This window comes from Lipotes vexillifer, unplaced genomic scaffold (genome assembly GCF_000442215.2).
Source record: "Lipotes vexillifer unplaced genomic scaffold, Lipotes_vexillifer_v1.1 scaffold1008, whole genome shotgun sequence".
NCBI lineage: Eukaryota > Metazoa > Chordata > Mammalia > Artiodactyla > Lipotidae > Lipotes > Lipotes vexillifer.
Window position 1 is genome coordinate 525246 of NW_006772616.1, and position 13643 is coordinate 538888.

General features: G+C 39.7%; 1 protein-coding gene across 1 annotated transcript in view; it reads right to left on the reverse strand.

Moving 5' to 3' along the window:
* The window catches only part of FRMD4B (FERM domain containing 4B), a 187947-nt gene that overhangs the window by 27983 nt on the left and 146321 nt on the right, over nt 1–13643 (reverse strand). Inside the window, exon 11 of the mRNA XM_007447648.1 lies at nt 12860–12946. Coding sequence (XP_007447710.1) covers nt 12860–12946 — 87 coding nt within the window. The remainder of the gene's footprint in view (nt 1–12859; nt 12947–13643) is intronic.

A 13643-nucleotide genomic window follows, 5' to 3' on the forward strand; every position in this document is an offset into this window, starting at 1 on the left:
AAAAAAAAAAAAAAAAAAAAAGATGAAGTAAATATAACAAAATATTAGTAATCGTCAATTTCAGTGGTTATGCAGGTGTAGTCACATTCTTGGTATTCCTGTACTGTTTTAATTTCTAAAAATTAAAATATAGAAGTTTGTATAAAATGACCAAAGGTTGGTCTGTTTCATACAAGAGTGAGATTTCCACTCCCTAACCATTTGGGAGGCCTCTGTTTTAGGCAGGTATTACCTTTGTGATTCTTATCAAGGTTTGAAGTTGCTAGGAAAACACTTCTAATTGTAGATGCTGTTGATCTAGCTAGCCGGCAGCTGGAAATAAGCTAGTTTTTCTTTTGAAATTTCTGAAATCATTCTTCTATTGTGCTTTTAAATTATCTTGGAGTTCTCCATCTCAGAGAGCAGGATAAGGCTCTGAAAATGGCAATGGAGCCGAGGTTACAGTGGATTCCATTGCTCATGCAACATGCCCAGGACAGCACCTGGCACATAACAGGCAGCTGCGCGATCTTCATTCCTGTCCTTTTTGTCCTTAAGTGTTTTCCTTAAAGGGTAAATAAAAGGCCCCGCTCTCGTCAAAATCACTCAAGACTTTGAACCAATGGAAGGATAATAGGAAAATGCCAAAGAAATATCCACCAGGCTGACCTGACTTGTTGGGGCCTCTGTATTACAGAAATGGTCTGACAGGGAATTCCCTGGCGGTCTAGTGGTTAGCATTCAGCGCTTTCACTGCTGTTGGCCCGGGGTTCAATCCCTGGTAGGGGAACTAAGATCCCTGCAAGCTAAGCCATGCAGCACAGCCAAAAAAAAAAGAAAAGAAAAGAAAAGAAAGAGAGAGAAATGGCCTGACATATAAGGAATACTCTAAATCACCTGAAAGATGAAGAACGGTTACAAGAAACCATTTAAGAAAAAAGAACAAAATTCAAAGGAAGGTAGAAGGGAGCAAAGTATGCTTCACATTCTCCACTGTTTGGAGAACACTGGTGCCCATACAGAATAGGACTATTATAGGATATGATGTCTTACATGATAGAACAAGACTATTATATATATTATATTATATGAATGTGTATGTATAAACAAAATTTGTAATTTTCGTATTAAAATAGAAAAAAAAATTTGCCCAAGACAAAATTCCCACTCTTGGAGATTTGGGAGTGGGGGGGGGGGTAGGAGAAGAGGACTTTTATTTGCTTTGCAACACAGAGTTATGAGCATGAAACTGGACTGCTTTCTAAAGTGATCATTAAACAAGCATAATGACAATCATTAATTAGTATTTATTGTTGTTTATGTAGCACTCACTAGGAGGGATGAGTATGAAATTGTGTTGTGTTTAGAATTCATGGTGTTAGTAATGAAAGGAAACACTTACATGGCGACAATAAAACCATAAATTAGGTCTTAAGGACTTCTTTCTACTCTACTCTCATCGAGAATGATTAGTTGTGCCCTTTAGCATCAAAAGAAGGAAGTAGATAGCAAGAGATGAAGTAAGAGCCTGGATTAACTTTGAGATTACAAAATAAATAAACAGAGATAAAACAAAACAAGTCAAAGAGGAGCAATGTGAACAATGATAGTAACAAAGAGATAATCAAAAACACTACAACAGGAAGAGAATGTTTCCTTAGGTCACAAATCACCTTGTCTTAAAAAAAGAAAGTGTCAAAAATTTAATAACTGACACAGAAAACCAAAGTTGCATCAAATCCTATTTTAAAAGTGAACGTGTGTAAAATGCCATAGTTTTTATCGTTAGATGTAAAGGAAGTTGACAGTTTTAGAATAATTTGCCACACGTTATTACACTTGATTTAATGAGATGCATGGGGTGAATATTTAAGCCATTTTGTTGAAAACTAAATAAACCTCAATATTTAGTTATTGATAGCCACCCACTATTACAGCCTTAAGGAACTGCAAGAAATCACCTCTTTCCCCTTCCTATGCTACAATCACACTGGTTCCTAAACATCTGAGGCCACTGTCAAACTTTAGGAAAAAAGACTATAAGGAAAAGCAGAGGGACTTTTAGGAAACCGGGAGTCACATACTTAAGTAGCTCTTGGAGTCCTTTACACATTCCTCTTCAATTAACAAATATTTCTTGTCCACCTTCTGTGCATGAGGTCCTGTTCTTGTTGGCAAATAATAGCCAGGTCCCCTTCCTTGTGATGCTTACCTGAACCAATTGGACCACATCAGACTGCTTGGTTTACATGCTGATTTCACCACATGTGCTGTATTTGGCAAGTTGCTTAACTTTCTTGAGTCTCAGTTTCCTCATCTGTAAAATGGGACCAACAATGCCTGCCTCAGAGCATTGTTGGAAAGGTTTAGTGAGATCATGTTTATGAAGCACTTAGCACAGTGCCTGGCTCAGAATCAACATTTAGTAAGCAATAAAGCTAGCTGCATTTGTGAGGAAGGACCCTCAGTCCAATTCCCTTATTTTATCATCTCTTCTGAAGATGGAGGAGAGCCACTTAACAGCAGAAAGAGAACTAGAAACTGCTGTCTGGATCCCATATCTGTCTTTCCACTGATGAGAAATAGCCAAGTTATTCTGTTGACACTTCCGAGTCCCTCCGATTTCCAATTCTATGAGCTTCAGCCTCTGTAAAAGCTGCTGTATCTCTGTTGATTTCATTGGTGGTTTCCTGATACACCCTCTAGGTAGGGAATCTGTTCACTGTTCCTGTATCACAGAGGTCATAGAGGAGGGACATGGGAATGGGTCAAAGGCACGCCGACAGGGAGACGCAATGGCAGCAAGCTAGCAAGCTCCCTCCTGACTGGAGTACCCAGAAGAGACATGCCCTAGCATGTACAAAAATGCTGAGGAGTGTGACCCACTACCAGCAAGGGGGACCTTTGGGGTAGTGAAAAGTCTTGGACAGAAAGGATGCACTGTCTCTTTGAATCTTGATGGATTGAAAGTAGACAGCACCCAAAGGTTTAACACTAGGCAATGACAGGAAAGACATCATCAGAGGCTTGGTTTTTTCGTAATAGAACTTAGAATACAGGTTAATCATTTAACTTTAAATTCACTTGGAAATGACTAAATTTGCGATAGTAGCAGCGTGGTGTATGACTGTATATCAAATAATGGCTCACATAGGGTGATTCCCCTGCTGTAACGTGATGCAAAACAAGATCACTGTATTATTGATTTATTCTTTTTTCATTTTAAACAAGTTACACTTGATGAGTATACTGTTAGCACCCACAAGCCAGCCAGCAGGTCTGTTTTGCCTCCTGGAGTACCAGAAAATTAGAATTTTGCAGGATGATGAGCTTTGAGAAAGTCAAATTGACCTACCTTCTATCCAGCTAGCCATCTTTCGACCAAATATTTATGTGACTGAAAATGAGTCTTCCCAACAACCTTATGCGGAGGTACTACATTTAGCCCCATTTCACAGAAGAGAAAACTGAGGCTCAGAGAGGTTTAATTGGCCAAGGTGCCAAAGTTAAATAGGGGCAGATCTGGGATTCACACCCAAGCACAACCATGGCTCCAAATTCCCCAGTTACCAGAGCACACTATCCTGCCTTTCTTACTTGGGAAGAGTATTCTATGGAGATTTCGTATGTTAACCAAAAAAGAAAGAAAAAAAGAGTAATTCCCAGTTCAACCTCATAGGAAGAAAACGGCAGCAATTACGGCAGCCATTTGCAGAAAAGAACTCTGAGTCTCTCATATTTTACTTAGACTAGTGGTTCTCCAGCAATGATGATTTCTCTTCACTTCCCACCCTCACCCACAACTCCCAGAACATTTGGCCATGTCTGGAGACATTTCTGTTTTATCACACTGGAGGGGAGGCTGCTACTAGCATCTCGTGGTTAGAGGCCATGGATGCTGCTGAATATCAGACCATGCTCAGGACAAAATGATCTGGCCCAAAACATAAATAGTGCAGAGAATGAGAACACCTGACTCAGACGATAATTTCTGGTGACATAACTATGCTTTGGTGGGTGAAGTGTGTTGAAGAAGAAGATAAAATTTTTGCTATAAAATAATGAATTTTGGATTTCTCTTTTTCTCAACTAGGTATGTCTTTAGGAAAAAATAGATGTCTGGATTGTTTTCTTTTTTTTTTTTTTTTTGCAGTACGCAGGCCTCTCACTGCTGCGGGCTCTTCTGCTGCGGAGCACAGGCTCCGGACGCGCAGGCTCAGCTCAGCGGGCTCACGGGCCCCTCCGCTCCGCGGCATGTGGGATCCTCCCGGACCAGGGCACGAATTTTTTTTTTTTTTTTTTTTTTGCAGTACGCAGGCCTCTCACTGCTGCGGGCTCTTCTGCTGCGGAGCACAGGCTCCGGACGCGCAGGCTCAGCGGCCACGGCTCACGGGCCCCTCCGCTCCGCGGCATGTGGGATCCTCCCGGACCAGGGCACGAACCCGTGTCCCCTGCATCGGCAGGCGGACTCTCAACCACTGCGCCACCAGGGAAGCCCTGGATTGTTTTCTAAATGCAAATGTTCCCTCCCAGAAGGACTTAGAACAACTGATCAGACTACAAGAGGCCATGCTCTCAATGCCCGGGAACACACCAAATGGTACACACTCAGGTAGAGAAAATTACTTTTTCACATGTGATGTGATAACCCTTCACACATAAAACATCAGGTCTTAAACACAAGGAGTGAAACATTCTGAGTATTTGGGGAAACGTTTAGACAAAGATGTCCTGGGTATCAGAAAATGCATGATATAAAAATCTGACCATCTAAGAGGATGTCACCTCATATAAATTCCCTCTGTGGCCAAATCTCTAACCTCTCAGAGCTGATCTAATGACTTCTGTTAGTACTTGCAATAGAGTGCTCACTGCACGTATCTGGTATAACCAGGGCTGACCTGTCGCTCAGAGACACCTGCATGGCTCTTCTGGATGTTTACAGCTGGCATCCCTCCTCACAGGTTGGTACCTAGTCTGCTTATTAAATATTTTCAATAAAAATCTCTAATTTTGAACATGATTTTGTCTTTCCAGATGGGTTGTCAGGTCCCTGACGACTGGGACTGGGCTTTTTCCTTAAACGAGATAAAGAATATAAAGTAGGGGACTTCCCCAGTGGTCCAGTGGTTAACCACCTTCCAATGCAGGGGACTCGGGTTCGATCCCTGGTCGGGGAACTAAGATCCCACATGCCGCGGGGCAACTAAGCCCGCGGGCCACAAGTACTGTGCTGGCGTGCCTCAGCTAGAGCCCGTGTGCCGCAAACTACAGAGCCCACGTGCCCTGGAGCCTGGGCGCCACAACTAGAGAAGAGAAAATCTGCACGCCACAACTACAGAGAAGCCCATGTGCCACAACGAAAGATCCCGCACGCCTCAACGAAGACCCTGCATGCTGCAACTAAGACCCAACGCAGCCAAAAATAAGTTAAATAAATAAATAATTAATTAATCTTAAAATATATATACGAAGTACTATAGGGCCCTTGCAGACAGAATGGGCTCATTTTTTTTTTTTGGAAAAATATCAGAGTACATTGCAGTTTGTTAAGAGATTTGCTCCTGAAGGATGAATGAATTAAAACCAAACCGACCTTTGGTTGTAAGTACGGAATGAAGAAACCTTTACTGTTTATGCCCCGTGATAGAATAAATTTTCACCATGCTTTATGTACTAACTGGCTTTCTCTGCATTTGGACTGGTCAATCCTATTAGAGAGCTATCTTTCATTTTTCTGTATGTGCCAACAATTCAGCCATTTGGTAAATGCCTAGAAACACAGTAACAGATGAAACAATGAAATCTAATGGTTTTGCCTGTCCAGCAGCCCTTTCCTCTTTTTCAACCATCACCTTCAGTTTCTACAGGGGACACACTCACTCTTTAAGCTCTAGCTGTAGGGGTCTCTCAGTTTTTATAACGTGCCCACCTCCCTCCCATCAGCATACACTGTTCTCTGACATGAACATGCCAACCCATTCTTTGTTTTAAGCCTGGCTCCTTCTTACACTTCAGGTCTCAGCCTAAATGTCACCTTTCTCAGAGAGGCCTTGCCTGAACACCTGAAACATCCCTACCCATCCCATTTTTGTCCCTCTGTCTCATTTGTTTCCATCAGAGACTATTCAAAATTTATAATTATGTCTTCATTCTCTGCTCACTTGTTTGTTTACCATCCCCCTGGAAGACTTCCAAGGAAACAAACACAGAGTGACAGGAACTACTTATCACCCTCGGGATCTATTTTTCCTTCTAACAAAACACCTTGAGTGATGGCTTTGTCCATGAACACCCACCTAGAGTATACACTGCCCAGCCTCCTTTGCAGTTAGACTTGGTGATTTTTTTCTTTAAACCTTCTAAAAAAAATGTTTTATTTATTTATTTATTTGGCTGTGTTGGGTCTTAGTTGCGGCATGCGGGATCTTTCGTTTTGGCACGTGGGATCTTTTGTTGCGGCGAATGGGCTCTCTAGTTGTGGCGTGTGGGCTTAGTTGCCCTGAGGCATGTGGGATCTTAGTTCCCCAACGAGGAATTGAACCTGCATCCCCTGCATTGGAAGGCAGATTCTTAACCACTGGACCACCACGGGAGTCCCTAAACTTGGTGATTTTATGAATAAGGCTGCTTGCCTTGGCTTCTTTCCATCTGCCTACCGGTCGTGAGATGGAAATGGAGACTTACCAATGCCCATCAAATTCTCTGAGAGTTCCCTGTTTTAGAGGAACTGCTTCAAATTCTAACAGTGATTAACCATAGGAGGAAAAGACAAATGCCTATGCTGCCCAGTAAACTTTCTATAAATTAGAGTATGGTGTGAGGGAAAAATAATTAACCATAAGTTTGTTTTCTATGTCTATGGAAAAGGGGCAGGGGGAGGGATAAATTAGGAGTTTGGGATTAACATATACACACTACTATATACAAAATAGATAACCAACAAGGACCTACTGGATAGCACAGAGAACTGTACTCAATATTTTGTACTAACCTATACGGGAAAAGAATCTGAAAAAAAAAATATATATATATATATATACATGTGTGTAACTGAATCACTTTGCTGTAAACATGAAAGTAACACAGCATTGTAAATCAACTATACTTCAATAAAAAATAAATAAATTTGAAACAAGAAAAGAAAAATATATAGTCAGTGAAAGAATTCACTAACTCATTGGGTGCACATAATGATCTGTGAGGTAGGTAGATAGAATTCTTTGATTTTGATAGTTGAGAAAATAAAGACCCAAAAGGCTGAGGGACAGCTCCAGGTCAGCCACGCAGTAAGTGGAGTGCCAGACTGGTTTTTCTTTTGTTGTTTTTTTTTTTGCCATATGTGGGCCTCTCACTGTCGTGGCCTTTCCCGTTGCCGGACGCGCAAGCTCAGCGGCCACGGCTCACGGGCCCAGCCGCTCCGCGGCACGTGGGATCCTCCCGGACCGGGGCACGAACCCGCGTCCCCTGCATCGGCAGGCGGACTCTCAACCACTGCGCCACCAGGGAGGCCCGAGACTGGTTCTTATTTCAAATCCACGCTATAGGGTTGGAGCTCTCCTCCCACTGACTCTGTAGAAGGTTTTAACAATCGAATTGACTCCTGGTGTGGCGGGAGCTTAATTATATACTTTACAAAGTACAGACCGGATGGACTGGTCTCCGGGTGACATTCTGTCATTGTTTTTCTCCCTGCACATCACACTTCATTTTGTATTGATGTAGAAAGTATAATACAACTGGATGGCACACATTCTCTTGTCTCTCCTATAGTTAACCTCACCTAGAATTTAAGCAGCATTAGAAGCAGCATCATAATCGAGGTCCATGGTGATGGGGTAGTGTTGGAGGAAGCCAGGTGGGTTTAGAAATGATCAAGATGGCCGTGCTTAGAAAAATAAGCAAGTCACTGAGTTTAAATGAAGTGAACGCTGTACTTTTATGACAAGGAAACAGGAAGACTTTTGGGCTGGTTACTTAATTCGTCTGCTCTAGGCAACTGGGAATTCCAATTAATTTAAAAAACTCAGTTAACTGATGGCTAAAGACCTTTTCCCCACCCTGAAATGCCCTGGGGTGATGACATGTATCACAAGACTTTATTAGTCTTATAATGCCAAAGATACTAATCTTGAAAATCATTTTATCCTACTATGGTCTACCTGTAACACCTTGACTAGCATGTCGTTTGTTTTCCTCCCACCTCTGACAGGTTCTGGTTTTCCCCAGGGAAATAACTTGCTAGAGGGGTACAAATCAGTCACGACATATACTAATACTTTACTCAGCCACGGACCCATTGTCTACTTCTTTGTGAAGAACAGACATTTTTCCTTGAAATACCGAATGGACGATAAAAACCTAGAAGGCACGTGTTTGAATTTTTCTTTTTTAAATAAAGCTTCATCGTTTTTAAGTTTGAACATCCTACGATTTGAAGTTGAGTTCTGGTATGTTTCACATTCCCTAAGAGTTTGCAATGACACATTTCATGCACAAAGGAGGGATTTAAAAGAAAAACTGCTTATGACCTGAATTTTTAATACCGTAATTTTTGTGGATTGTAACTCAGAAATTAAAAAATTTCTCTTAATTTGCATCATACCGTAGGGCATTGTGGTTAATGAATTGGGAGGGGCAGAATGCTTACCAGTCTCTGAAAATAGTAACTGTGAGTGTGGACTCTTATGTGGGACACTAGGGCTCTGGGTTTGTAGCAATGTTGGGTCCTTCCTTAACCAGTGATCCAAGAATATTTCTCATACCCTTCTTTATTGTCTCTCTCCCTCACTACAAAGGAGTAATTACCAGTTATGGAGTTATGACTGTGTATCCGGCACACCACATATAATCTCATTAATTCTTACAACCACCCTAGTAGTTGGTGGCATTACCATTGTACAGATTAGGAAACTAAGGTCAAAGAGAGGTTAAGCAACATGTCCAAGGTCACACAGCAAATGACATCAGAGACAGTCTTTGGACTGATTCCCAAACCCTTGCCCTGTTGCATTATACTACGTGGATTGCAAACAAATCGAACCCCCTGACTGGCAAAAGCCTTATAGACAGTACACATGAAGAGCCTTTGCTGGGTGTTTTGGGAGGTAACACAAACACAGTCCCCAATATTCAGACCTTATAACTGATAGACATTATGTGGAAAGGACAGAGGCCTCAGCCTGTGGACCTCGGACCAACCCTTTTTCAAAACAGACTTTTGACATGTTATCGTGGGTAATTCTTCCTCCTTCTGGCCTGTTTTTAAGCCATGTAATTATAATGCAGCAGGCATGTGATTCAAGAGGCTGAGCATCTACGCAACCTCCCATTCCAGCCTTCATTTCATTCCAATTTGGCAATAGGACCGTCATTCCTGCCCGGCCATTGGTAACTTGCTGGAACATAGGTCCATGCAAATAGCTGAAACGTGAGCCTCCTTTTATATGTCAGTGCTCACGTCCCTTTAAGTTAGGCATTCCCTTATTTGTGCAACTAAGCCAAGACAGGGACGTTAGAACATCCTCCTGCCAATGAAACTCTTAAGTTGTCTAGACAGGAAAAAATAAAGATACGGAGGCAAAATCCATTATCACGTTTAACAGAAGAAGCAAGGAGAAAGCAAACAGTGGTACAAAGTGGACACCTGCTAAAATAACCAAGAAAGAGAAAGCAAGACAGTGATGACACCAGATAGCCTGTTTATGGTCCTTTTTGACCTGAATGGCATGTCTTAAAAATGAAATAGGAAAACCTTTGCACACTGAAAAAAGGAAGCGGCTTCTGATCATTGTCTATAGACTCTGAAATGAAAAAGCAAACCTGATTATGATCAGTGTCAAACAATATTTACCAATTTCTATGAAACTGTGAATGTAAAGAAAGGCCTGTGAGTCATGAGCAACCGAGAGGAAATTAACAGCAATATTTACTGTGTAGATTCTGATTCACCATTATTTTGGAAGAAAGCCTGGTTGTTTTTAGTAGATGCATTTAGAGTCTGTGAGAATCTCAATTTTCTCAAGCCACAACAGCTAAGAAATTACTTGTGAGTCGATTTAAGTTACATTTTACATGCAAGATTCAGAAAAACCAAAGAAATGTTATTTCTTAAAGTAAAATTCAGGGTAGAAATAAATTACCAAAAAAAAAAAAAAGTTAACATGGATGAGGTCTACCTTAAGAAAACATGATCTTACAAAATAGATAATAGGGGCTAGTTATTTGCCCTGGCTGAAATTCATTATCCTCCAACCCACTCTTCCCACAATGGAAACAACTCAAATGTCCATCAAGAGAGAACTGGTTAAATAAATTATGTATTTCAACACCATGGAATACAGTCAGCTTTAAAAAAGAGTAAAAAGACATCTGTTTTAGAAGTGATTTGGAGAAATATGACATAGTATGGAATAGTATACATAGTAAGATTTCTTTCTCTCTGTAAAAGCTTAGTATACATGCTGACAAAGTCTGTATCAACAGTATCAACAGCCACTATGGAGAACAGTGTGGAGGTTCCTCAGAAAACTAAAAATAGAATTACCATATGATCCAGCAATCCCACTCCTGGGCGTATATCCAGACAAAACTACACAGCAAAGCGATACATGCACCTCCATGTTCACAGCACCACTATTCACAACAGCCAAGACATGGAAACAACCTAAATGTCCATGACAGATGAATGAATAAAGAAGATGTGATACATATATACGATGGAATGCTACTCAGCCATAAAAAAGCATGAAATAATGTCATTTCTAGCAACATGGATGCAACTACAGATGATCACACTAAGTGAAGTAAGTCAGAAAGACAAATACCATATGATATTACTTATATGTGGCATCTAAAATGTGACACAAACGAACCTATCTACAAAAAAGAAACAGACTCACTGAAGTAGAGAACAGATTTGTGGTTGCCAACGGCGGTGGGGGGGGCAGGGATGGAGTGGGAGTTTGGGGTTAGTAGATGCAAGCTATTATATATAGAATGGATAGACAACAAGATCTTACTGTATAGCATGGGGAACTACATTCAATATCCTGTGATAAACCGTAACGGACAAGGATATGAAAAAGAATTTATGTATACGTATAACTGAGTCACTTTGCTGTACAGCAGAAATAACACAATATTGTAAATCAACTCTACTTCAATAAAAAAATAAAATAAAAATAAAACAAAATAAAATTCATAAACAAACAAACAAACCAGTATCATTCTCTTGACAGTGATTATCACAGGGGAGGGATGGGGACTGCTGAAGAACTTCCTGCCCCACTTGATGTTTCTGTAGTGTGTGCTTTTTTTGTTGTTGTTGGTTTCTTTTACAATGACTATTTAAAACTTTCGGTAAAAACATTAAAATATATAACTGTAAAGAAAAACTACGCCCATATCATTTCTAACATTGTTAGAAATTTGGTCTTAGAAACAAGTTTTCAAATACAACCAAAATTACTCGTATTCCTCCTGGAAATCAAGTATTCCTTACTTCAACTGATCTGGGTCACTGGGCCAAAATTATACAGATCAATTTCTAACTGTATGATTACACACATGCTTACTTACCATGTCTCACACAGATGGATCTTTTGTTAAAAATAATGCCTTCCTATTTTTACCGATAATTCCCAATAAGAAGCCACAGTGCCCAGACAGTCTGATCCAGGAGAGCTGGATGGGCATTCAAAGGGGGCTGTGGCTTGTCCTGGGCAACAACCTTTCATGTTTTCTGTGCCAGTTTCGCAACCATAAAATGGGAAGAAAACGGTAACTTATTTATTCTCTAAACTCAAAGGAATATTGTAAGTATGATTGAAGCTAAAAGGACACTTAGAAGAATGAAAAGCTTGTGGTATTATGACCAGGGCCTGACTTTATGAAAAATATGGCTGTTTTTCTAGTACAAATTAAAGCAATAGACAGATGGAAGTGATAAGAGCTGTTTAAGGCGGTGACGTCGGGGTGTGATAGAGCAGGCAGCCTAACCACGGTCTGTTATTATAGGTCGTTGTTTCACAGCTGTGATTCCCAGGGCTGGCAGCAGAGGACACGGAGCGTGGCAAAACCTAACAGCACGGGTAAGCCTTTATGTCATTATAATACTGAGTAGGTCAGAGCAGCTAGATGGATATCTACACAAACTCATCACTTCTTATATAGGCCAAAAAGTATTGTACACTTGTGCTTGGTCAAGAGGAACAACCTCATAATCAAATTGCCAAGAATGTAACTTATTAGCTCTGGAAAATCCAAACCTGATAGTGTGACCCTTTAATAAATAGCATGTAACTTACTTTCCTCTACAAAAAGTAGACATGTTAAATGTGGAAAATTGTGAGACAAAGATAAGCAAAACTAGCAGCAGTAGTAGAAAGGTTACTTATAACTGTATCACTGAGAGGTAACCAGCACCAAAAATTTTGACTTAACGTCTTTACAATTCACCCATCTGTTTATCCATCCAATGTACATATGTATGTGTATGCATATGTGTGTGTATGCATGTATATATTTTTATATATGTAAAATTCATTAAACAAATGACATCATCATGTTCATACTAACTTAAAATAGAAACCTAATTGTATGCACTTGTAAACTACGTTGTGATCAACATCCTTGTAGTTAAATCTTTGTATGTAATTTTACTTCCTTAGGATAAATGATCAGACGTGGAATTGCTGTATAAATGGGGCATGAATAAATTATAAAAAGTATTTCACATTTAACTTGAGTCTTCTCTAAACCTAGGACTTCACTAATCAAAAATTCTTTACCCAAGACTGCTTGTTGCCCCATAAAGTGATGTTTCTAGCTCTAGAACAGCTCAATGTTCTCATAAGTGTCTGAAATGATTCACACTTACTTGCCGAGGTTTCACCTTATCTTGCAAATCATACTGGCCAATTCCTTTATAGCTGATTCCAAGCCACCAAGGAAGTCCTTGTTTATCCTGGAAGATGGAAAACCATGAGAACCAAGACCTAATTGTTAAGTCTTATAGAGATGAAGTAACATCTACCAATTTCATCCTTTAACAAGTATCAACAAGTTAAAATAATTTTGTCTTGGTAAACAAAACACTATTTAAAATCCTAACTTGTTATTAAAATGCTTTCTTAGAGTTTCTTCAAATAAGATCTATAAGTCAAAACACACCAATACTATTAACACCATCAAAAAGAAAGTAGCATTATTGTTAGGATTAAACAGTTGGAGAGAAGAAACAAAATGTAAGTAATTCAACCAGGAATTAATACAGAGTACAAAGCCAGTTAACCACTGGGAAAAAAAAAAAAAAAAAAAAAAAAAAAAAAAAAAAAAAAAAAAAAAAAAAAAAAGAAGAAGAAGAGAAAGAAAAAGAGAAAAAGCTCTTTGTTCTCTTGATTAGTAACCAGCTATAAAGGTCAGAGAAGTTTCCAAAGAACTACAACGATGAGAAAAGTGGTTCCAAATCCTAATGTTTATAATATACTTAACAAATGAACATGGGAATACTAAAAAATTCTTTGGGTGAATTATATGATTCAAAGATGAGATGCTTGAATAATGACTTTGAGGTACATATGGGGAGGGGAGGAATACATTTTTTTTCATAAATTTATCTTTTAGGTCTTGCCAAAGACAGGGATATATACTGACATAGGGAA